This window comes from Petaurus breviceps, unplaced genomic scaffold (genome assembly GCF_028583685.1).
Source record: "Petaurus breviceps papuanus isolate PSGF00001 unplaced genomic scaffold, PetGlider_PUasm1.0 582, whole genome shotgun sequence".
In the NCBI taxonomy this organism is placed as follows: Eukaryota; Metazoa; Chordata; class Mammalia; order Diprotodontia; family Petauridae; genus Petaurus; species Petaurus breviceps.
This window is the reverse complement of record NW_027186390.1, coordinates 3813132-3838766: the sequence shown is the minus strand read 5'-3', so window position 1 is coordinate 3838766 and position 25635 is coordinate 3813132. Positions and strand designations below refer to the sequence as shown.

The 25635-nt window shown below is 36.5% G+C and overlaps 1 protein-coding gene across 2 annotated transcripts in view; it reads right to left on the bottom strand.

Annotated features, from left to right (window-relative positions):
* The window catches only part of SLC35B3 (solute carrier family 35 member B3), a 55877-nt gene extending 30242 nt beyond the window's left edge, over nucleotides 1–25635 (bottom strand). The window contains exons 1-3 of one of the 2 annotated variants that reach the window (XM_069103516.1): nucleotides 25485–25635; nucleotides 6867–7148; nucleotides 2919–3040 (exon numbers count right to left, since the gene is read on the bottom strand). In XM_069103516.1, the coding sequence (XP_068959617.1) occupies nucleotides 2919–3040; nucleotides 6867–7067 (323 nt within the window). In that variant the 5' untranslated portion in view covers nucleotides 7068–7148; nucleotides 25485–25635. Of the gene's footprint in view, nucleotides 1–2918; nucleotides 3041–6866; nucleotides 7149–25156; nucleotides 25332–25484 lie in introns of those variants that run through there. The other variant, XM_069103517.1, reaches the window with a different exon arrangement.

The window sequence follows — 25635 nt, the reverse complement described above, 5'->3', positions numbered from 1 at the left end:
AAAGCTTAAAATTATGGCCCTTGTATTTTTAATAACTTTTTGGAAATATGTTGGAAAAAGTCATTTTGATTTTGATTTAAAAATTATAAAACATTTGTGAAAAACTGCTTATGAATATAGTTCATAAAAGGCAAAATATGAAAATTAATTTTTTTCTGAAGGTATAAGATATGTCAAATTGTATTCTTCAAGACACACAATACTTTTGTCAACATATATACAAACTGTGTGACAAAATGCAGAAAAAAATTACCTAAGTCACTAAAATTTCTTTTGTCATGGGGTGGATTATAAAATGCCAAATAACCAATCTATTATTTTACTTTTATACTTCGATTAGGCTTACTATAGATATAGTCTATTTGTAGGTTCAGAGTACATTTTTGCTGAGAACTGATAAATATAGAATTAGAAAATCAAAACTCCAAGTTTATATTAGGTTAATCAAACTATCTAATTCAACATATTTGACTTACATATTTTTAATTTGCTTTATTCTTTGGCAAAAAGTGCCCAGAAAATAAAAGTATATGCCAGTCAAAGATGTTTATTGGTTTCAAATACTTTCATAAATTCTCAATTCTTGGGAAGATGATGTTATAGTTGAAACTTTTTAAAAGTTTATATTGATTTTTAAAATTTCCTTTATTAAGGAACACATGATCTTATGTTGACCAATTATACTTATAAAGTAACTAGGCTGAAAATGTAATACAAGCTATAGTCAGTTCTCAGTTATACAGGTCAAAGAGGCTTGGGGTAGGGGAATAAATAAACTAAATACTTAGTCATCAAATCTATTTTACAAATATTTTTAACCTTTTCTTCACTGAATATTTAACCATGAAAAAAATTAGATTTCCTCTCTTCAGCCTTTGGTCAAAGTGCTAAATAATAAAACAGTTCAGAAAGGGAATAACAACAAAGTTACAGGGAAGCAAAAGGCATGCAACATATATAAATAACATTTTTGGTTCAAAGAACAGCATCAGTTTTAATGAAAACTTAAGAAATAAATATCTAAAATTCTACACATCTTTATTCTCCAAATATCTACAGAGATGCTGTAATTTAGGGGCTGTCAGTGTCTTACTGGTAAGTCCAATTTTGGAGGGTTTTATTCTTCAGCCATAAAATATATCTCAGGTAGACATTTAATGAAAACAAATTAATTCAAAGTTACATTTAGTTGATAAATTATTTTATTTAGTTTATAAATTCATCTCCCCAACAAAGTACCACAATTCTTCCTTCACTTGTCCTTGAAACATGAAATCAAATACTCTTATTTTAAAATAATCTGGGGGTTAATGCGGTCCTACCAAAGGGATGATACTTAAAGGTTATGAAAATTAAGTGTTGAAGTTCTTTAAATGCCATTTGTAAAGCTAAAATTGGCTACAGTAATTCTTTTGGGAAGTTAAATATTAAAATTTGAGTTAATATAACTTTCATCATCTACATATCATGTTTCATTTAATAAAATAGCACCAGCTACTTTCTATCTTATGAGTGACCAGGAAACCAGTGGCTTTCAAACATCCCCAAAATATTTCTAGTAGCATCTCTAATTCTCTGTGAGAATTTTGTTCTACCCTTTAGCAAAAAAAGAAAGAAAGAGAAGAAAAAGAAGAAAGAAAAAGGAAGGAAGGAAAGAAGAAGGAAGGAAGGAAGGAAGGAAGGAAGGAAGGAAGGAAGGAAGGAAGGAAGGAAAAGAAAAAGCATCACTTTGGGGGTTCTACAAAATCAGCAATGGAAATCAAAAGGGCTGAAATTTTTGCAACTGTTTGAGTAGATATATCTATATTTCTATAGATGTATCTATATGTTTCTACTTCATCAACTTCAGATCAACCCTAACAATACACTGGAGATTAGGAATTTTAGATATGGAATAAAAAATGCACACTAGAAGCCTGAAGAATTTTGATAATTATTGCTACAATTCATTTCTTACCATGCTAATTAAACATGGCAGGATTTTGGAAGAAAAAAAAATAACTAATAAAAAAGCTGCTCTCTTAATATTAAGTATTGTGATGTATCCAGCTTTATTACTAATAAAATTTTGTCTTTCCTTTAAAATTAGATATTTATATCAGTGCTAGTAGCCAGAATCTTGTTAACTATCAAACACCAATAATGATCAGTATACAAATGAGTTAAAGCCTTCTTACTCTAAAAATATATATTTAAATAAATATAAGGATTTATGATGACAGAAAACATCAAAGCACACATACTTCCAAGATTATTTCACAAACTTTAGACTGCTAGAAGTTTGATATGTCTTATGAATGGTTTACAAATAATATGTGACAGACTTTTAAGAGGTTTTTTTTTTCTAATCCAGGTGGCTGTTAAATAAAAACAAAAAAGTTATGAGTATGAAAATAGTGGTTTGAACACATCCTATCAAATACAATTTAATTATTACTGTGAAAAGTGAGAGTGATATTCCATGTCATCATTTTATTAGCAATTTTATGTACTTCAGTCTGTGATTCCACACCTCACTGAAACTTACACAAACAAAATTTCATTGAAATAGATTATGCCTACTTAATATATATGAATTTGAAAACTTCTACTGATTGTCATTTTGTTTTAAGAAAGAAAAATGAATTAGGAGTCAAATCCCATTAGAAAGAATTATGGAACAACATTTTGCATTTCTCAGTTAATTTCTACGAGAATTATTTGAGGAACAAATATTTTAAAAAGTATAATAATGACAGAATTGAAACTGTTCAATTGTTATTTGTCAACTGTTATCATTTAAGAAGCTAATAATTGTTTTGAAAATTTTATCTTACACTCTTGGGTATCAAATATAACCTTCATATGCAAAATTCTTAGAAGACTAGTGGAAAAAAATAAAATCTTATTCATAATTTAATTAGGAAAAAAAATCATACCTTCTCCTTTTGTCCTGAATAAGCTGAAGTTCTATTAGTCCAAATATGGAGTAAAACCCAAACTGAACTAAAGTAAGGTACCAGCCAAAGGGCTTAAAACCCTCCACTGAAAATATCAGCTCCTGTCAAGAAATATATGAAATCATTTAAGTTCAAATATGATTACCCATAAATAATTAAAATGCTAGAACTCAAAACACAGTATTAAAAAGTAGAGCTTAAAGAAAATCAATGACAACAAATGAGACTATAAGACTTCTGAAACAGGTAAGTCAGACTGAGCCCAAACATAGAGCCTGACAGTTACTCTACAAAAGAATAATAACGTAGGAAGCCACTTTCCACAGAGCTGTTATTAGCTGATACAAAGGCAAGTCCCCAGTAAAAAACAAGGAAGGGGTTTATGAAGAAAAAAATCCAGGCATTTCATTCTTCCCTCTGAAAGGTTAATATTATATAATTACTGCAACTGAAAGAATTGCCAAAATGACAATCAAAAGGTAGTTTATTCCAACATTCCCAAGACACTGATTAAATAGGTAGCATAGTTTAATTATTAGAATGTATGTGTGAGCTCAAGCTCAAACTTATCATAATTATGGTTCTCTAAAAAGACACATAATTAGTTCAACTCAATCACTGCTAAGATGTATTTTACTGATCATGAATTCTATAAAATCTAATTGATTTGAATTCCAGTAACTTAGAAGTGAAATATTTTAGATGTGGAGTGGGAGTTTAGCATGCCTTTTACAAATATTAGTATACTAATGAAGTTAACAGTATAAATAATTCCACTTCGAAAGGGAATGTTTAACCAGATTAAGAAAGCTGTTTAAAAGCACTTTAGAAGCATAATTTATACATAATAAATTTACTGATTAGACATGTCTGCTCTTGTCATCAAAACAGTTACTATAACAAAATGAAAAAAGAAGAATTTTCTTTAAAACAATCCTATAATTCCAACTTCTTAACAAACCAGACTGATTTTACCACAATTTGTCTGAATTGGGAGTTCTGTATGCTCATGACTCACTCTACAAGAATGAGATTTTGTTGTTGAAAATAAGCTTAGCAAATGTTAATCTTCATAGTTTTAAATGTCCTCAACAAATAAATAACAACTATGCTTGAAATAAAAAAAACAGAAATCAGAGAAGAGTATTAGTCTTTTTGTTTAAAAACAAAAACTAAAGCAACAAAATACTGAATTAGATATTTACTGATATTAAACAGATTTTAAAGTGCCCTTTGGCACTACTGTCAAAAAGGAACTACTAATTCCTTTGTACCACCAATCTGTAAAATGTCTTGGTTTCTTTTGGATAAGAGAACATAAAATAAAATCACAGCTCTCAAAAGTATGTTTTGGCATTCAAAATAAAATATGACTATCAGTATGTGTAATTAAACTATCTAATTTATCATTACCAAAGACTTTAAATGAAGTCTAATATCATTTCCATATAAAACTATTTTCATAGGAATATAAACTTCAAAAATAAAAATGGCCAACATGACTTGAATTATGATTATGAGCTTTTAAGGTAACTTTTGATTTTTGTGGATGCTACTTTAAAGTAAAGGAAGACAGTCACCTTTTATTTCTAATTGTTATTTTAAAAAGTTTCCTCAATAAAACTGTTCAAATTGCCAATTCCTGTTCTTCTGCAATAATGGTATAACTCATTACATAAAACTGGGTCTTTGTAGTTAAAACATCCTCAAACTAAAAAGAAGCCTTTACATTTTGCTGCATTTAACAACCATAAAGAAACTAGAAGCAAACTAGTCATGTAACCCTTCTAACAATAGCCGTCTTTTAAATTTCAATTTTAATCAAAACCATGCCTTATTGGTAAATTTCTTGTGCTGCATATTTTACAAGTACTTATAAGAAATGCTAAAAAAAAGATTCTGGATGGGGCAGATAAATGAACTTGTTCTAAGAGGGTTATTTTAATGAAACTTTTTTTATGCTTCTTTGGACAGATTCCAATATGGTGAAATTACTATAAAGTATAAATATTAAAGATTTTCAAAAAGGGTTTGATAAAATTTTTTGTGCCTGACATGACACTTGTTCTGTCTTCATGTCTCTGCATGGGCATTGCATCTGGCCTTGTATCTCTGAATCTCGTTTTTTTTTTTTCCTTTTAAAAATGGTCAAGTATCACCTTCTACATAAATCCTTTCCTGACAATCCTCATTCTCCCACCTGTCAGTGCCTCCCTCAAATTTACTTTGCATTTATTTTAGATAGGTTTATTTGTAAACAAGTTGTCTCCCCTAATAAGACTATAAGATCCTTCAGGGTAGAGATTATTTTTGTTGGTTGTGTATCTCCAGTGATGAGCAGAGTCTTGTAAAAGCTGGCCCTTATGCTTAGGACTGTCCTTTATTGGATCAATAGCTCTATGCTGTCCTGAGCCCTCTTCACTTCCCCTTCTATAAGATTTCACTGGGTGATTTTATCACTTCCCATGGATTTAACTATTATCACTATGCTAATGATTCTCAAATATATTTATCCAGCCCCAACCTCTCTGCTGGTCTCCAATGTGACGTCTACAATTGCCTATTAGAAATCTTGAATGGATATCCTGCAGACATCTTAAACTCAACATGTCTGAACTGAACTCACTATCTTTTCCCCAAAACGTGCATCACTCCCCTTTCCAAACTTCTCTATCATTAAAGAGATGAGGTTCACAAGTATCATTCTTGACTCTCTCACACCTCCATATACAGTATGTTGCCAAAGCAGTCCACTTTTAACACCTCTTGAATATTCCCCTTCTTTCCTCTGACACTACCACCACCTTGGTGGAGGCCCCCATCATCTCACTCCTGGATTATTTCAATAACCAGTTGGATGATTTGCTTACCACAGTCCATCCTCTACTTATCTGTCAAAATAATTTTCCAAAAAAGCAAGTCCAACCATGTCACTCTTCTACTCAATAAACTTCAATGGCTCCATATCACATCCAGGATAAAATATAAAATCCTGTTTGATATTCAAGGTCCTTAGTAAGTAACTGCCACCCTTTCTATTTCCCATCTTTCTAGTCTTCTTATACCGTGCACCCCAAGTATCCTTCATTCCAGTGACATTGGCCTCCTTTCTGTTCTTTGAACAAGACATTCCATCTTCTGGTTCCAGATATTTTCACTGGCTAGTCTCTCAAGCTTTAAATGTTCTTTCTCTTCATCTTTGCCTTAGGGCTTCTCTGGCTTCCTTCAAGTTTCAGCTAAAATCCTACCTTCTATAGATAGTCTTTCAATATCTTCTTAATGCTCTCTTCCTTCTATTGACTTATTTCCTATTAATTCTGCATACTTTTTGTTTGTATATAATTGTTTGAATGTCCTCTCCCATTAGATTAAGAGCTCTTTGAGGGGTAGAGTCTGTCTTTTGAATTTCTTTTTATCCCCTTGGCTCAGCACAATAGAGTGGTAGGCATACAGTAGGCTCTTAATAAACATTTACTAATTAACTGACTTTGCCAATTGATAATAATGACCTTGAGCCTATTCAGAGCACATATTACCTCCTTAAGTTACATTTACTTTAAACCTCCAAAGAAAGTTTTAAATCTGTAAAGCAGTCTATTACAATCAAATTTCATAACTTTTTCTATCACTAATAAGAATCAGAGCAAAATACAGCTCAGGTTTTTATGAAAATCATAATGTTCCTTTACTTGTAATACAGAATTAACTTTATCCTATCAGAGATAGCCAGAAAACTGATGTAAAAAGTATATTTGACAAAACTTCTGTCTACTTAAAATCTGGGATTTACTAAGTCAGCAAAATGGTGTATGTATACACACATAGATATCCATGTATACACGTTTATGTATATATCATCCTATCCCATAAGAGTAAGTGGCATCAATAAACAAAAAATAAATGAAAATTTGATTATTTTTTCTTTACCTGCAAATATCCATAGATTAGGTAAAATACAAAAACTCCTGTAACACATATGAAAAACTGAGTGGGTTTGTTAAATTTGCTGAGATTTATGCCAAGTACTACAATGTCATCTATTGACTTGATGTGTGGCGACATAGCTTGGGCTTTGGAAGAGACACTGATAGAAATATATTTCCTGGAGTTGTTGAATTTCAGATCCATTGTTCTTGGTTCGATGCATTCAGTGCTTACAGTGCTACCTTCCCTATTGCTGAGGTCTTCCTTGGAATGGTGACTAAAGTCCTAGAGAATGGGACAAACAAGAGAGGTGTGAAATTCAGACCATATGGTGAAATTATATTTCTATAAGGCCACAAGATTTATTTTATCTTACATTAAACATTATATTTAAAAATTACATCGACTGATCTTACTCACTCAGTATAAAAGCATTTATTTACCTTTTATAACCATCAAAACTATATGTGCTTATACTCACAATTCATCTTCTCTTGTTTAAATGATGGTGAAGTCACAATATTAAACAGCTTGTGTCCATACTAATTTCCATATTTCCATGGCAACAAACCAAGAGCCAACACCAAATAACTAACTTAATCCTAGGATTATACATTTTAGAGAGCAAATATACATATGTATAACAGCCATATTGTTAAATATATTGCTTGCTATATTTGCTTCAAAATGAAGGACAAAAATCATATTTTCATTTTTTATAAAATCCTTCTTAAAATAAAAATATTCACCTAGTTGTTACATGTAAATTTTCAAAGATAGCACAAAGAATACGGGAAATAACTTTTGGGTTTATATAGTTATATATCTTTTTTAAAATTTTAATTAATTAATTAATTTTAATTTACATCATTCATTTCCACAAGATTTTGAATTACAAATTTTCTCCCCATTTTTCCCCCACACACCACCCCAAAACAGCAATCCCACTGAATATCCCCTCCCCCAATCCTCTCTCTCCCATATCCTTCCCCATTCCCCCTCTGACCCTCTAGTAGGGTATGGTGGATCTCCATGCCCCAGTGCCTGTACATCTCACCTCCCAGTTACATGCAAAATAACAACAACAATAATTATATATGTATATATGTATGTCTGTGTGTGTGTGTGTATTTTAAACATTTGCTTTTAAACCTTTGAATTCCAGATTCTTTCCCTTCCTCCCTTGTCACCCACCCTTACTGGGAAGATAAACAATTCAATGTAGGTTGTACATGTGTAGCTATGCAAAATATTTCCATAATGGATATATTATGAAAGACTTACTATATTTCCCTCCATCCTATCCCACCCCCAACTTGTTCTATTCTCTGCTTTGATGCTGTCCCTTTTTAAAAGTGGGTGCTTCCAACTTCCCTCCCCCCCAGCCTGTCTTCCCTTCCATCATCCCCCCTCTCATCCCCTTCCCCCCTACTCTTCTGTAGGGTGAAATACCCTATTTATTGTGTATGTCATTCCCTCCCTAAGCCAAATTCATTGAGAATAAGGTTAACTCATTCCCTTTTGCCTTCCTGTTCTTCTCCTCCATTGTAACAGTTTTCCCTTGCCTCTTTTTTATGAGAAAACTTACCCCATTCTATCTCTATCTCCTCTCATTATATTCCTCCTCACCTCTTAATTTCACCTTTTAAGTATCATCCCTTCTTATTAAATTGGTCCTGTGCCCTCTATGTATACCTGTACATACACATATATATATATATATATACATACTCACATATGTATTAATATACTCTTATACCCTCCTATATAGACATATATGTATGTATACATACATACACACATATGTATATATTTCTATTTCATACACACATTTCTATTCCCTTCAACATTTTCATACTGAGAAAAGTTTCATCAGTTACAATTATTGTTTTTCCAGGTAGGAATGTAAATAGTTCAACTTTGATAAGTTCTTTATGATTTCTTTTCCCTGTTTAGCTTCTCATGCTTCTTGTATCTGAATGTCAAATTTTCTATTCAACTGTTTTTTTCATCAAGAATGCTTGAAAGTCCTCTATTCCACTGAATGATCATATTTTCCCCTGAAACATGATACTCAGTTTTTCTGGATAGGTGATCCTTGGTTTTAATCCCAGCTCCTTTGACCTCCTGAATATCATATTCCAAGCCCTTCGATCCCTCAGTGTAGAAGCTGTCAGATCCTGTGTTATCCTGAAAGTGTTTCCACAATATTCAAATTGTTTCTTCCTGGATGCTTGTGATATTTTCTCCTTGATCTGGGAATTCCGGAACCTGGCTATAATATTCCTAGGAGTTTTTTTTCTGGGATCTTTTTCAGGAGGTGATCAGTGGATTCTTTCAACCTCTACTTTGCCCTCTGGTTCTAAAATATCAGGGCAACCTTCCCTGAGAATATCCTGAAGGATGATCTCCAGGTTCCCCTTCTGATCATGTCTTTCCGGTAGTCCAACGATTTTTAAATTATCTCTCTTGGATCTATTCTCCAGGCCAGTGGCCTTCTCAATGAGATATTTCACATTGCCTTCAATTTTTTATTTGTTTGGATCTTTTCAATAGTATCTTGATTTCTCATAAAGTCACCAGCCTCCATTTGCTCCAATCTAATTCTGAAGGAATGATTCTCTTCAGTGAGCTTTTGAGATTCTTTTTCCATCTGGCAAATTCGACTTTTTAAGGCATTCTTCTCTTCATTGGCTTTTTGAGCCTCTTTTGCCATTTGAGTTAGTCTATTTTTTAAGGTATTATTTTCTTCAGTCAGGTTGTTGACTCTCATTTCATAATTTTCTTGCATCGTTCTCATTTCTCTTCCCATTTTTTCCTCCATTTCCTTTATTTGGTTTTCAAAATCCTTCTTAAGCTCCTCTATGGCCTGTAAGCAGCTTATTCTTTTCTTGGAAGCTTATGGTTCAGGAGTTCTGACTCTGCTGTCTTCCTCCTGTTCTCCTGTTCCATGCCTGGATCCTTTTTGTCCCCAAAAAAGGAATCCAAAGTCGGATCGCTGTGCTTGCTTTGCTTTCCTCGTTTGCTCATGTTGCCACTCAATTACTTGCCTTTTGAGCTTTATGCCACAGTAGAACTCTGCTACCAGAGTGGGGAGCTTTCTCCCAATCACTGAGGTTTTCTCAGCTGCTGGAGCTGTTAGTTGGCTGCCCTCTCAGAAGCCTCTACACACTCTGGCACACTAGTCACACTCCCCAGGACCTCCACCCCAGACAGTGATCCAGATCCAAGTAGGTTAAAGCAAAGTGATTACCCCTCAGACTGGTCGCTTGGTCCCCCTACAATCTGCAGGCTAGGAGCTCTAAAGCAGTCACATGGCAATGGCTGAACGTCCTCTACACCTCAGCCACTTCTCACCCTGGGGGTAAAGGCTGGATCACACTCCAAAACTCCCAGGTCCCAAAGTCCACACTGCACTGACCTCTCACTTTGTCCTTAGCATCTATGGGTTTATAATTCAGGAAACTGCCACAGCTCCTGGTGATCTGAAGTCTCTCTAGCCAGAGGCTGGTTGTGGCTGCCATGAGGCTAAAACTGAAGACTAGAACGGGGCTGGGGTAGGCTCCCACTGTACTGTGCTGACCACTTCCTGCCGGCCTGCTGGGCTGTCCTCAGTGGGAGGTTAGCTTCTCTGTGTCATTTGGTGGGTTCTGTAGCTCCAAAGTTTGTTCAGAGTCATCTTTTACATGAATTGGAGGAGGTAGGAGCGGGAGCCCTGAGAAAATCCTGTTTTTACTCAGCCATCTTGATTACATCCAAGTCCTATATCTTTTTAAACAAACTTTAAAAAGTAGAATAATAGTCCAACTCATGAATTATTTCCATGATAGACTCTTTGTCAACATCCTTAATAATTAGCACCACAGAAAATACTACAAAGCCTAATTCTGATAAATACTGCCTATGTGACCCTGGACAAGTCACTTACCCTGTATGATCCTCAATCCCTCATTTTTAAAATGGGGATAATAATTCCTTTAGTACCTATCTCATAAGGTTGTTGTGTGGTTCAAGTCAGATATCGTATTTAAATGTCAGCTATTTATTATTTTTATTACTACTTAAAAAGAACATTGGATTGTAACACAAGTGTTCAGCAATTATTCATTCATAATACTAATTACATTAAATTTTAAGGCAAATGAAAAAATTAAGAAATGCATATGCTAATTAAAGTCTTTGGTCATGCCAACCTATGAAACTGACAAAAAACCCAACCAGTCCTCGGAGATTCCCGTTCACTTCCATGATAAGAGTATCCGAGTATGGGTAGCCAAAGAGGACAGAGTCTGAGCACAGTCAAATTCTTCTCTTTTTTATAGTCTTTTCAAGCATGAATTTAACTTGGTACTGCAAATTGTGTTGTCTTTATTTCAATGCCCAACAAGAGAAAATTAACCTTAACAACCTATACTTCCATTCATACTATGAAGGAAAGCTGTAGCTAAATGGAAGAATGGCTTGTAATTTTGCCTCTGAAAGTAACTGGCAAAGAGACAATGAGAAACATTACTTGTCTAATTTGTTAACTTCTCCTGAAGGGCTCATGGTAAGTGTATATAAAAGGTAGCTGTAGTTTATGTAGCAACTTGTTTTACTGGATGATTTAGGGGAAAATATTAAAAAATGTGAGAAAAATTCTCTAAAAGAAATCAATGAAGAATACTTGCTAACATCACATAAAAGTAAAAATAGGTAACTTTAGGAGTAAGAAGCCTCACACTTGTATACTACAAACATTTTTTTTTTGCAAGCTGAAAGACATAGTAATTACCAAATAGTAACATGAAAAAAAAAATAAAGAATCTGACTTCATCTTATGCAGGAAATAACTGGTTATGAATATGGGCGTAATCTGTGAATTATCTTTGTACAGTAAATCATCAGCTAATTAGGGCAAAGGTCAATATTAATAACATATTAAAAGAAACAATAGACATGAAAAGACAATGTTCAACTGCAGTAGCTTCAAGCCAATCTCCTCAAAATGAGGCATTAACTCTGAAAAATGGAAAATATATAAAAATAAAGACAATTACTATACTTATAAACTATATCATAGAGATGACTAACCAACATAAAAGAATCATAATAACAAGGTCAAAAGAGTTCTAAGAAAAGAGTTGAAAAGTGCTGGATGTGGCAAGCACTAAAATAATATCACAAAAAATGACACTGATTTTTTTTATAGGTAGGAAACTGTTACTAATGTAGCAATCATTTCCAAATCAGATGTCTATGTACAGACCCTATATATCTGGGTCACTTAACCCATTTAGAATCCATCCTCTGCATAATAATGAGATGCTTTCAGTTGATCAATCAATAAACATTTATTAAGTGCCCACTATGTGCCAAGGCACTGTGCTGAGCCTGGGGATAAGAACCAAGGCAAAAGATAGTTCCTACTCTCAAGAAGTTCCTAGTCTAATGGGAGAGACAATATTCAAACAATTATGTACAAACAAGAAAAAATGGTTAAATTAGAAATAATACAGGGAAGATAACTATAAATTAAGGGAGTATGGGAAAGACTTCCTATAGAGGTGTGATTCTATCTAGGACTTAAAGGAAGCCTGGAAACAGAGATGAGGAGGGAGAGAATTCCAGGTATTGGGGACAGCCAGTAAAAATGGCTGCAATAAGGAGATAGTACAAGGAACTGAATGGAGAATGGTGGGTCACTGTACCAAAAATTAAATGGGGAATGAAATGGGGTAAAGTGTAAAAAGAATAGAAAAGCGGGAAGGGGCAGGCTACAAAGGGTTTTGAATGCCACATACAAGATTTTATATTTGATCCTGCAGGTAAAAGGGAGCCATTGGAGTTGACTAAGTAGGGGGCTCCTCTTTTATTCCTACTCAGCTATTGCTAGACAGAGCTAAGTTATGAAACAGTTCGGAAAGTTTTTATCAAAAATTTTATTTAATTTAATCTCAACTGGGCCCTCAATTCAACAAGGCAATCCTACTTTTCCCTAATCTATCTACTATCCCACTTGCCACAACTGTTCCAAACGTTCTCTCCTCTCCAGTATCCAATATCCTCTTACCCCACCCCTCTTCCAGCTGCAAACCTCACCTCATACTCCAGCCAAAAAGCCTCAGACCATTCTCTAACAATTCAGTCTTCTCCCCTTTTTCAACTTTACTTCAATAAACATTTATTAAATGCCTACTATGTACTAGCATTGTGCTAAGCACTGGGGATAAAAAAAAAAAAAGAGGCAAAAGGCAGTCCCAGTCTTCAAGGAGGTATAGTAGGAACCAAACTGGCGTACCCAGGATGGCTACTAAGACAGATTCTTGAATCTGCTTTACTAGCAAAGATAGCTATTTAAGAGGTCAACAATCTTTTTAAATTATACTCACTAATTCAGGAGGAAAGTGCGCACCCTGAACTTCAGAGAAAATAGAAATAAAGACCAACAGAAAAGGCTTCTGTCTGAGAAATTAGCACAGATCAACAGATTTATCTAACTCTCTGACCAAGGTAATACATCTAGTTACCAGAGAGAGAAGCACCAACATCTGGGTTTTTCAAAGTCAGGGGGCTCCTTTAAGGGCTACCCAGAGTCTCATCTAGTCAAATCACAATAACATTCTTCCAGTGAGTGAGCCCCAAAGCGAAATGCTAATCTCAGAGTATATATACCCTTTTTAGAACCAGGGGCATCAAAACCCTCATCACTCAATGCCTACTTAGAAATTAACAAAAGGTGTGAAAACCTTCCTACAAGCAAGCCTCCCCTAAGCAAGCTCCCCTTAATAGGCTCCACTCGAGGCCTATTAATGGGTGGGGAAGATCTTACCGTGTTTCCCCGATAATAAGACACTGTCTTATTATTTTTTTGGACAGAAAAACACCAGAGGGTTTATTTTCAGGGGAGGGCTTATTTTAATGAACATTGACAGCAATTTTAATAAACAGGTAAATGTGAACAAAAAAATGTACCATTATTCAATAATGAATTCAATAAAGAACAGGATGACGCGCTCACTGCTGCAGCTCTGATTGGATGCAGCTTGGAGTGCGGCGTGTGTTTCACCCGGGGGGGGGGAGCGGTGCATACAGAGGGTACCGTAATGTACCGTGTAGCGCAGGGGATCACCTTCACTACAGTAGCAATCTCAATAGGGCTTATTTTCGGGGGAGGGCTTATTTTAGAGGAATCTTACACAGTAAGGGGAGGGCTTATTTTTGGGATAGGTCTTATTATTGGGGAAACACGGTATATCCCTCAACATTACAGGAGCTCACAGTCTAATGAAGAAGACAACATGCCAACAAATATATACAAAGCAAGCTATATACAGAATAGAAAATAACAGAGGGAAGGCATGGGAATTAAGAGCAGTTGGGGAAAGTTTCCTGGAGAAGGTAGGATTTTAAATGGGATTTAAAAGGAAGCCAGGGAGTTCAGTAGTCAAGAGTGGAGGAGAGCAAGCATTCCTGGCAGAAGACAGCCAGAAAAATAAAAAAAGCTTAAAGCTGAGAGAGATGGAGTGTCTTATTGGTAGACTAACCAGGAAGCCAGTATCAATGGATCAAAGAGTATATATGTTGGGGATGTAAAGGTATAAAAAGACTGGAAAGGTAGGAGGGGGTAGGCTATGAACGGTTCTGAATGTCAAACATAGCATTTTGTATTTGTTCCTGGAGGCAACAGGAAGCCAATGGAGTTTATTAAGTGGGGGTGGTAATGGTGGTGGTGACATGATCAACTTAACATTTTAGGAAAATCAAATGTCCTTGACCTTGTACCCTTCTCTACTTTTACTATTATCTCCCCTCTCTATAATTTTTAATTCTTCCTCTTCTCCTCAAACTTTGTGAAAAATCTATCTATGCTTCACTTTCTCTCCTCTCTCTTTTAGTCCCTCTACAATCTGGATTCTAATATCATCATTCAACTGAAACAGCTTTCTCCAAAGTTACTAGTTTCCTTTTTCTTGCCATTTCACTTATGACCTCATCAGCTCCCATGAGTTCAATTACCAACTGTCATTGGCATTTTACGCAGTTAACAAACAGATCTGTGGATTCTGCCCCATCTAGTTTCTCATCTGACCTCCAGATTCGTAATATAAACTGCCTACTGGACATTTAAAAATAGATGTCCATAGATATTCAAAATTTACAATGTCCAAAATAGAACCCATTATCTTTCACTCCAAATCCAATATTTTTCTACACTTTATTGTTTTTAAGGATACTATAATACAGATCTAACTAGTTTTCAAATCCTGTAATTTCTATCTCCAAACATCTTTCACATATAATTTTTCTCTCCATTCACTCACTATCTTACTTCAAGTCTTTCTCCTGGAGGCATTTCCCCATCTTCCCAGATCTAGAATCTTTCCTTTTAAGGTTACTTTGTATTTATTCATCATTATATAGACTTACATTTATCTTGTCTCACCCATAAAAACATAAGCTCGGTGTGGACAGAGACTGGTTTTTTAAAGCTCTTTTTTGTATCCCCATTATGTTAGCATCATGTGGCACTTGGTAATCACTCGGAAAATGCTTATGTCCCCGCATCCAGCTCCGCATCTACTTCCAATCCATGGTATATAACCCTGTCATATTAACTTTATACAAGGTTGTTTGTATTATGACACTACTTATGAAATGGCAATGATTTTGCTATTGACTATCTCTGTGTTTATCCATGTTATTTTTTTCCCATAAATGCCACTTTTCCTTTTCAGAAGGCTACTTCAAAGTCAACTTAAGAACTATTCCTCACGCTTGAAAGCCTAATGACCTTTCCCTTCAGCAGTCTAGTCTATCAGACACCTGTAGCTTTTAAGAAAATTATATAATTCAGTTTATACTGCAGTTGTTTTAATTATTATGTCACTTCAATTAGTGTGTAAAGTCACCAAGTGCAAGAAGTATGGTGTGATAGAACTTAAAGAGTTAGTAGAGAGGGGTGGAGCCACAATGGAGGAGAAAAGGCAAGGACTCACCTGAGATCTCCCAAATTCCCCTCCAAACAACTTTGAAATAATGGCAATAAATGAATTTGGGAGCGGCAGAATTCACAAAAGGACAAGGTAAAACAATTTTCTAAGCCAAGACAACTTAGAAGGTCAGCAAGAAGGTCTGCTGCACCAGGGTGAGAATGCAGCTCAGTGCAGGCAACACCCTGCAAAAGACAGCAGCAGGCTGTATCTGCTAGCCAGCAGCAGGCTTTGGGGGCAACTGAATTAGCAGCAGCAGCAGCTTCTGGAGCTCAGTGCACAGACAATAAGATGGAGATTACAGGGGTCCGTTGCTGGCCCTGGGTGGAGGACTCTGTTGTACTGCCCATACTTGGATCCCAGTTGCAGTCCTGGGATGCAGTCCCAGGGTGAGGAAAAGCACTAGCACAGCAAAACTTGCACCTGTGGGGAAGTAAGGACCCTGGTCACAGCTCCAGGGTGTAAAAGTATGCTTATGGTTTGTCATAGACCAGGGCACAGGCCAAGAGAGTAGCAAACACACCTCTCTTTAGATTGTAGCACCTCAGAAGATCTGAAAACTTACAAACTCCCAGAACTAACTTTGAAAACAGCTGCACAAAAAAACTGAAGTATGGGACAATGCTCCCTCCATCCTGAGAGGAGAGCCCAACTTCAACGTAAAATCAGAAGTAAAGAAATAGTCTGGAAAAATGAGCAAACAACAAAAAAAGAATCTGACCACAGAAAGTTACTATGACAGGGAAGATCAAAACACAAACACAAAAGAAGACAACAAAGTCAAAATTGCTACATCCAAAAGCTCAAAGAAAAATGTGAATTGGTTTAAGGCCCAAAAAAGAATTATTGGAAGAGCTTAAAAAACATTTTAAAAATTACATGAGAGGTAAAGATTAAACTGAGAAAAGAAATGAGTGATGCAAGAAAATCATGAAAAAAAGAGTCAAAAGTCTGGTAAAGGAGGCACAAAAAATATTTAAGAAAGTAAAAGTCTAAAAAACAGAATAGGCTAAATGATAGAAGCTGCTGGGTTTTTTTTTAAAATAAACTATTCTTTGTCTCATTCTTATTAATCCATAATTATTGAATTTGCTTTGCCTCAGTCAAACTGAGACCTGTTAAAGACATTAGCTTGAAAATGCCAAGGTTTCCCACTGCATCCTGGGCCGTCTCCAGTTGTCCTGCTCTATATCTAGCCACTAGATGCAGATGGCTTCTGAAGTGAAAAGTGAGGCTGGTGATTTTGTACAGCTCTCCCTAACAAAAATCCAATTCACTTGCAAGTCATGGTATCACCTTCCTGATGTCATAGTACCCTTTGAGAACCAACCAGCAAGCAAGCAACTATTTGAACTTTCAAGTGTTCCTGATAAAAAGATCAGACCTGAATAGAAGATGTGACTTTCAAATATAAGATTAAAGAGAAACATCAAAACATAAATAGCAAAGAAAAAACATAAATTATTCAATGAAGCAAAACTGTTACATCCCTACATGGGAAAATAATACTTATAACTCCTAAAACTTTCTCATTATTTAGAGTTTTCAGATATCAAAACTAAATATAGTCATATGAAAAAATACTCTAACTCACTATTGATTAAGAGAACTCTGAAGTTCCACCCCACCCCTATCAGATTGGCTAATATGACAGAAAAAGGAAATGACAAATGTTAGAGGGGATATGGGAAAATTGAGACACTAATGCACTGTTGGTGGAGTTGTGAACTGATTCAACCATTTTGTAGAGCAATTCTGTAGAGCCCGAAGGGCTATAAACCCATGCATACACTTTGACATAGCAATACCACTACTATATCTGTATCCCAAAAGAGATAAAAAACAAAAAGGAAAAGGACCAATAGGTGCAAAAATATTTATAGCAGTTATTTTTGTGGTGGGAAAGAATTAGAAATTGAGGGTATATCCATCAATTGGTGAATGGCTGAACAAGTTGTGGTATTCGATTATGACGGAATACTACTATCCTGTAAGAAATGAAATAGATGCTCTCAGAAAAATCTGGAAACACATGTACTGATGTAAAACTGATGCAAAAAAAGTGAGAACCAAGAGAACATTATACACAGTAATAGCAATGTATCATGATGATCAATTGTAAATGACTTAGCTATTCTCAGCAATACAATGAGTTGAGACAATTTTGAAGGACTTATGATGTAAAATGCTAGCCACCTCCAGAGAATGAACTGATGGAATCTCAATACAGATCAAAAAATATGTTTTTAAACTTTCTTCATTTTTCTTGCTTTTGGCGTTTGTTTTTTTATGTTTTCTTTTATAACCTGCCTAATATGGAAATGTTTTGTATGACTGCATAAGTGTAACCTATATTAAATTACTTGCCTTCTCAATAAGGAGTCCACGTAGGAAGGGAGAGATTTTGGAAATCAAAATTTTTTTTAAAAAGTTGCAATTGTTTTTTACATGTAATTGGGGAAAGAATGGAAAAACAGTATAAAAGAAAAGAACAAAAAGCCTTAAAACCCAATTCACTCTGGAGCTCATAGCTTGGACAATAGGCCCCTGCCCTCCTAGCATAGAGTGAAGGTAAATACTAAACAGTACCTGTTTTCCTTTGGCCAGGAACCTTGAGGGTCTTCCCCTCCCAGTATGATTTTGTTTTTTTTTTTATTAAAGGGGCCATTCCTTGAGTAACTTCTTAAAGAAGTTACTATTCACTGAATGGGCGTTATTTCACTCAAAGTGAGAACCAGAAAAGACCTTGGCCTCCAAGGGCCAGGGGCTCCCATTGCATCCTAGGTCATCTCCAGTCATCCAAATGAATATCTGGCCACTGGACCCAGTTGGTTCTAGAGGAGAAAGTGAGGCTGGTGACCTTGCACAGCCCACCCTCACTCAAATCAAAGTCAACTCCAAGTCATGTCATCATTTCCCTGATGTCATGGTCCTCTGAGAATGAAGGATAAACACAATCTGAGTGAGTAGTACCATGTTTCCCTGATAATAAGACACTGTCTTATTAATTTTTTTGGAAAGAAAAACACCAGAGGGCTTATTTTCAGGGGAGGGCTTATGTTGTCCTGCCTCAGCTCTCCTCCGCGGCACTGCTCTCAATGGTGCCAGCAAGCAAATCACTGGGGAAGAACAGGATAATGCGCTCACTGCTGCAGCTCTGATTGGATGCAGCTCGGAGTGCGGCGTGCGTTTCATGGGGGGGGACGGTGCATACAGAGGGTACCGTAATGTAGCATGTAGCGCAGGGGATCACCTTCACTACAGTAGCAATCTCAATAGGGCTTATTTTCGGGGGAGGGCTTATTTTCGAGGAATCTTACACAGCAAGGGGAGGGCTTATTTTCGGGATAGGTCTTATTATCGGGGAAACATGGTATCTCCTCTCCTCTCCCCTCCCCTCCCCTCTTTTCACCTGGTGGTGCTTAGCCCAGGGAAGGTATATTTCGATAGCCTAAAGCTTCCTTTTTTCCTTTGGATTTACTGGCTAGATTTCTTTCTCACATACCAAGTCTTAAATCCAATTCACTCTAGAGTTCATAGATAGGACAATAGCTCTCTGCCCTTTTAGCACAGAGTGAATGTAAATAGCAACTGTTTCTCTTTGGCCAGGAACCCTGAGGGTCTTCCTTTCCCAGTTTTTTTTTTTAATTTTATTAAAGGGGCCATCCCATGAGGAACTCCAATCCCATATACCTGTGTTGGACATGTAAATCTAAGGCCCTCTGGAATTCAAGGGAGAACTTATGCCAAAAAGTAAGCAAGTATTCCCATGAATTAGGCTGAGAAAGAATGTAATGGATAAGCAACTGCCAAACTCATATATTTACCTTAGGCAACAGCTTTATTAATTTTTAGGCAAGTATCTTGAAATCTTCCCTTAATAACCACAACTTGTTTCTATTTAAGTGTTATTAGTCAGAAATCTACTTTTCCATTCTCAAATAACATCAAAGAGGGCAGTTAGGTGGTGCAGTGCATAGAGCACTGGCCCTGGAATCAGGAGGACCTGAGTTCAAAGCTGGCCTCAGACACTTAACACTTATTAGGTGTGTGACCTTGGGTAAGTCACTTAACCACAATTGTCCAGCCTTTCCCCCTCCAAAAAGCAAAGCAAAACAAAACAAAACATCAAAGACCAGATTTTATAGAAAGTTTACCTTTGATGTCTAAAAGATGCTCGAGTCTTTCATATCCTATCCAATACAAATAGATCCTACCAGCCTTGCTATATCATCCATAAGCGTTCCCCTTCCCTTTCTCAAGCAAACTCTGAAATCCTTATACATTTGGTGCCTCCATCTCCTCTCATTTCTTAACATTCTGCAATTTGGCATCACATTTTACCACTCAAGTGAAAATCTTATCTCCAAAGTCACCAATGACATCTTAATTGCCAAGTTATTTTCTCAATCATCATCCTCAACCTTTTTGTGGCACTTGATCCTATTGATTACTTTCTCCTTCTGGATACTCTGTCCTCACTGGGTTTTCTTGGTCCTGCTCTCTTGGTTTTCTCCCCAGTCTACTTCTTCTCAATTTCCTTTATCATCCATGTCATCATTCCTGGCTACAATGAGTATATGCCAAGGCGTCATTCTGGTTTCTCTTTTCTCTCTGAAGTCTTACTTTGTAAACATTTCCCTTTGGTTCAGCCAAACTGGCCTACTTGCCTACAGTGCTTCAACAATATCTCACCTCTCTTTGTACTGGCTGTTCCCTGTGCCTGGAATGTACTTCCTCTTCATGTCCCCCTCTTCAAATGCCTCAGTTTCTTCAAAAGTCAACTCAAGTGCCATTTACTGAAGGAAGCTATTCCTTATCCCCAAAGCCCCTAATAATTTCTTCTCCAAAGTTACCTTGTACTTTAGCTGTATCTTTTATATATATATATATGTGCAACTTACACCCTTTTAAAGCAGAGATTGTTTCTGCACAGAAAGCTAGGTAGCACATTGGATGCTTACTAGCTATGTGATCCTGATGAGTCTCTAAACCTGCCTCAGTTACTTCATCTGAAAAATGGGAATGATAATGACAGTACCTATCTCACCTCTATGTGGTGAAAGGAAAATGCTTAAAAGCTCTTCACAAAGCTAAAGTGGTATATAAATGCTATTATTATATTCCTTTGAATCTCAAGTGCTTATCACAGTGCCTGACACACATCAGGGACTTAACATTAGCTGGCTGATTCTCAAATTGGCTGGATCTCCCACATATTAAATCAAACATGCCAATGTTTACAGTAATCAAAGAGAACTGTCAAAACTCCTTGTCTTGCATTCAAAACAGATACTTAGTAATGCAGACACTATCAGATTTTTGTAATTCAGTATCATATTATGGATTATGCAGCAGATACAACATTCATAAAAATAGATTACTGAGCCAACATAATCTATACAACACATTTAGACTTCATGTTTTACTTTTGTGTATATGGACAGAATATAATTTTCCCGAAATTACAATGTTATGTAACAAGTCCTATTTTCACACTTTAAAATTATATAATTAGATATCTACCCTCTAGTTCTGTGCATACTGACCTACTGCTAGAGGAAGGTGAGAGGAGAATATCATGGGCATTAGCTACTTCCTGCTTTGTTAAAGTGAGCAAAATCCTCAGACCATGTATATAATATTTGTGAAGTGGGAGAAGGAAGAATTTTGCTGCTGTAAGTGGTGTTGCTTTCTGCTGTCAACACTCTAGTGAATGAAATAACCAAAACTCCCATATCAGCCTGCCACCATGACTCTAGGCAAATATACCATACATGAATTCGATGTAATGTATATCAAATTCATTTCTGAATAATGGGAAGGAGAAAGAGAAAAGGGAAGAAAGGGAGGAGAGGGAGAGAGAGAGAGGGAGAGAACGAAAGGGAAGAGGGGAGAGGGAGGAAGAGAGGGAGAGAGAGACAGAGAGAGAGAGAGAGAGAGAGAATGGGAATATTTCTAGCTACCCCAGCCACAGGTCCCCTTTTAGTCTCTTTCTGAGAATTGCTCCTTGGTCGCAGATGACAGAGGCGCAGTTCTAACCCTGGCTTGCTTCTCAGGCAAGGATCTGGTAAAGGGACAGATTAACAGCCTGTAAAGCAAGATACTCAGATACTTAAAATGCTGGCAAGTGAGGAGATGGGGAAAAACTATTTCCTGAACCTCTCTCAATCCATAGAAAGGAGGAATGCATAGGAATACATTGTGTCAGGGTTCTAGATTAACCAGTCCATTGAAATATAACTTTTGTAAGAACTTCTCTCTTTTAATAATAACAGAATTTCCTTTACTGTGTTGCTGTACAACATTGATACTTGTACTTATTTTAAAATTGGTAATGGTGAAGTGACAAAGATTAGGCTTAGAGTGATTATGTATAATGGAAAGTACCATAAAGCAAGGACTCTTCCTTACTTCTCAGAATTGGTTCTTTCCCAGTTCTTCTTCCGTGTATGTAGACTTTATCCTTGCTAAAAACTCAAAAATATTGTTTGTTTTAGTTAAGTTGTCTCTTCATCCCAGCAGAATCTTTTGGGTAGTTAACATTACAATACCACATTTGTTAAGAAGAGAGGCAAGAGAAGTTCAAAGTCAGATTACTAAAAGCATGTTTCTGTGATCCCAAATCAGGCAACAAGGGAACCAGGAAACCAGAGGCAAGTGATTCAGGATGGAAAAGGAATTTAAAGGGAATGCAGGCAGCTGGAAGGAATCTAACGGATGTATTATGCTGAGACAAAGTTTTTGGTAGGTTTTTTTTGGGGGGGGGTCTAGATTTACAGAATTAAAAATTAAAACTGTTCAAATAAGCCACTCACTAAATGTAATAAAATTTAATAACATAATATAGATTCCAAGCACAAACTTGTAGGAACTCTAAGTTTAGAAGCATTCGTACCATTCTTAACATTACATGCATGAAATCACAGAACAATTTAAAATAACAAGTTAGTATATATTTCGTGGCCTTAGAGTCCTCAAAATGCACCAATATAACAAAAATGTTTTTAAAAGCTAAAAAGCATACAGTTTTTGAAACAAAATTCTTGAATATAGAGAAATAACATTTTGGTTAATTTAAGGAGACTCTCAATACAGTTTTTATTCTGTAACAAAAAATATTTAAATAAAGTCATATTCTATGATGAATAATATTAAACCAAACTATGCCCACTAACACATATTGGTATGACTAATGTTTAGTTAATGCAACTGGGATGCTGAAGTTCTAAAGTATGAGATTAAGAGCTTCACTTTGGGGAAGTTGTGAAATCCTATCACTGTTTTATTTCATAACCCTACTAATTTATAAAAGGGCTTAGGAAAATCCTAATTGACATGTACTGATTTCAAAAATTAAAGTGATAAAAAATTAATTTTGCTTTTATAATTTCACAATGCTCATAACTAGTAATTCTTATAATCACTCAGTGTTGTAATCATATGAGAACTCCCACACCCAGGAAAACACACATCCTTGATGTAGTACTCTAAGATGTTGTAAAACTAGGACTGGGAATCCACTGCCTTAAGGCTTACTATTAAAGTAAACCAAGAAATTTAGGAACCTAAGTTTCCCAAGGACAGAGTATACTTCTGATATTTATTTAGTTGAAGGGTTCCTAGCACATATAGATTCATAGGATTTAGAGCTGGAAAAGATCTTAGAGAGCACTTAGTCTAAACCCCTTCATTTTATAGACATTAAATACCAGACATTTACTAAATGATTTCTGAATCAAATTGAAACAGAAGCTGAGGTGAAAAGAACTGCTCAAAATTATATGAGTATAAGTAGCAGAAGTGATATTTGAACCCAGGTACTCTGCCTTAAAATCAAGTATATTATGTCTACTGCATCCCATTGCAGCTTTTGATGGGCCAATAATATCTACAATGAAAATCAACCTTCTGAGAGGCCACACATTATTTAACTACTTAATATGGCTCCATTTTTTCCTATCCTTTGTTTTTTTTTTAAGTCCCCCACCAATGAATTAGTAGATATTCCAAACCCAAATGATCATAACATTCCATACAAGCTTAGTTCCAGTTACATAACTAATGATGATACATGTGATTGAGTATGGCAAAGGGGGAAGAAGAGGAATGTCTAAGAAAAGGTCTTCTTATAATCACTCCTCAGTTAACTACATTCAAAGCTAACATTATCAGTATTCTTTTATTGTTGTCTACTGTTTCAGAGTACAATTAAGATTCAACAACAACCTTATTTTTAATAATTTTTTTTCTAGTGTGGACTTGTGATTTCATTAATCAGTGTTACTAACAAAATTAAATCAAACATGCCAATGTTTACAGCAATCAAAGAGAACCGTCTCCTAGCCAAAAAAAAAAAACCCTTTTGTTATTAATGCAGAGGACTGCCTCTGAAAAATGTCTAGTTTAGTGCAAAAAATATCAGCTGTCCAAACTTTTAAGGACTTCTTTAAGTGCTTACCCTGAGAGCCAAGTCAAACAACTGATTGTTAAAAGTATTTCCCCTCTCCCCTATATCAACAAAATAACAAGTATTTTGCCACTTTGGCAGAACATCTTAAATTGAGAGGTGAGGGAGGGTGACCAAAATCAAATTATTTTGAGAATACAACCAATTAGATTGGGAATTCTTTGGAGGAATTGTCTTTTGCCATTCTTTGTATTTCCAACACTTAGCACAGTGTTGGAAATACTGGTACAAAGTCGGTGCTTAACAAATGACTGCTAACTTGCTAATCAGACTTAAATATCTCTGCATACCATATTAAAATAACTATGTACAAATATACATATATGTGAAAGCACTGAATGTGCATACATATATTCAATGGTCTCAGGTCTATGTATATACACACACACATAAATACATGTGTCTACATATGTAAACACAATGCTCACTTGTTTTTAAAAGGGCTCCATATGCAGATAATAATCATACTTTAACGAGATTGTTACAGCTAACTTTCATGGCACAAAATTCAATCCCTCTGTAGATGAAAAGCAGCAATCTTCAATACTTGTCCTTAACACGGAAGCGGGCACAGGTACTTTTCACCCCAGAACCAGGAAGTGGCAATTAAATACTGCCTCCTGTGCCTAGGCCGTAGAGGGGGCCAGACCATAAAACCTGGAACAGCTCGGAGGTGTCAAGAAACCAAGGAGCCAGAGGTGCCCCAGTGGAGCAGGGGGGCTGCACGACAGAGAGAAGGGTGGAATAGGTGACACGCTGGACAGGTGAAAGTGGGGGGGAGTGCAGGGGGTGTCTCCCTGCAGGTGGGGCAGCTGGCCGAGGCCACGCCCGCCTCAGGCAGAAGCGGTCACCTGGGAGGGTGGCCGTAGCCCAGGAGCATCTGTCGTAGACCCCCCAGGTCCTCCGAAAGCACCTTCTGCCGCCGCCACCTCCGCTAACGTTGGCATCCCGGCGGCTGCATCCCGTTTCCGTGTGAGGGTATGTAGGTGTGTGCGTGCGTGCGTACGTGCATAGTGCGTACGTGTCTTTATGTGCGCGCGCGCGATCCAGCCAGCAGAACCGAAAGCGAGAGCAGCGCCGGCCCCGCCTACTGCTATTACTACAGTTGGGGTCTCTCCCCTGAGTCGCCCAACGCCCTCCCCCCTCCCCGGGCCCCGGGGAGCGCGCGGGGTTCATTACCTCGGAGCTGACACGTGCTGTGTTTGCTCGCTCTCCCCGTCGGGGTGAGGGACGAGGCGAGGTGGAGGCGGCCTCCGAGGTAGCGGCAGCGAGCCGGCCTCCGCTCACTTAGCTGCAGAAAATGACGTGGGAGGATGGTGAGCGCCGATCG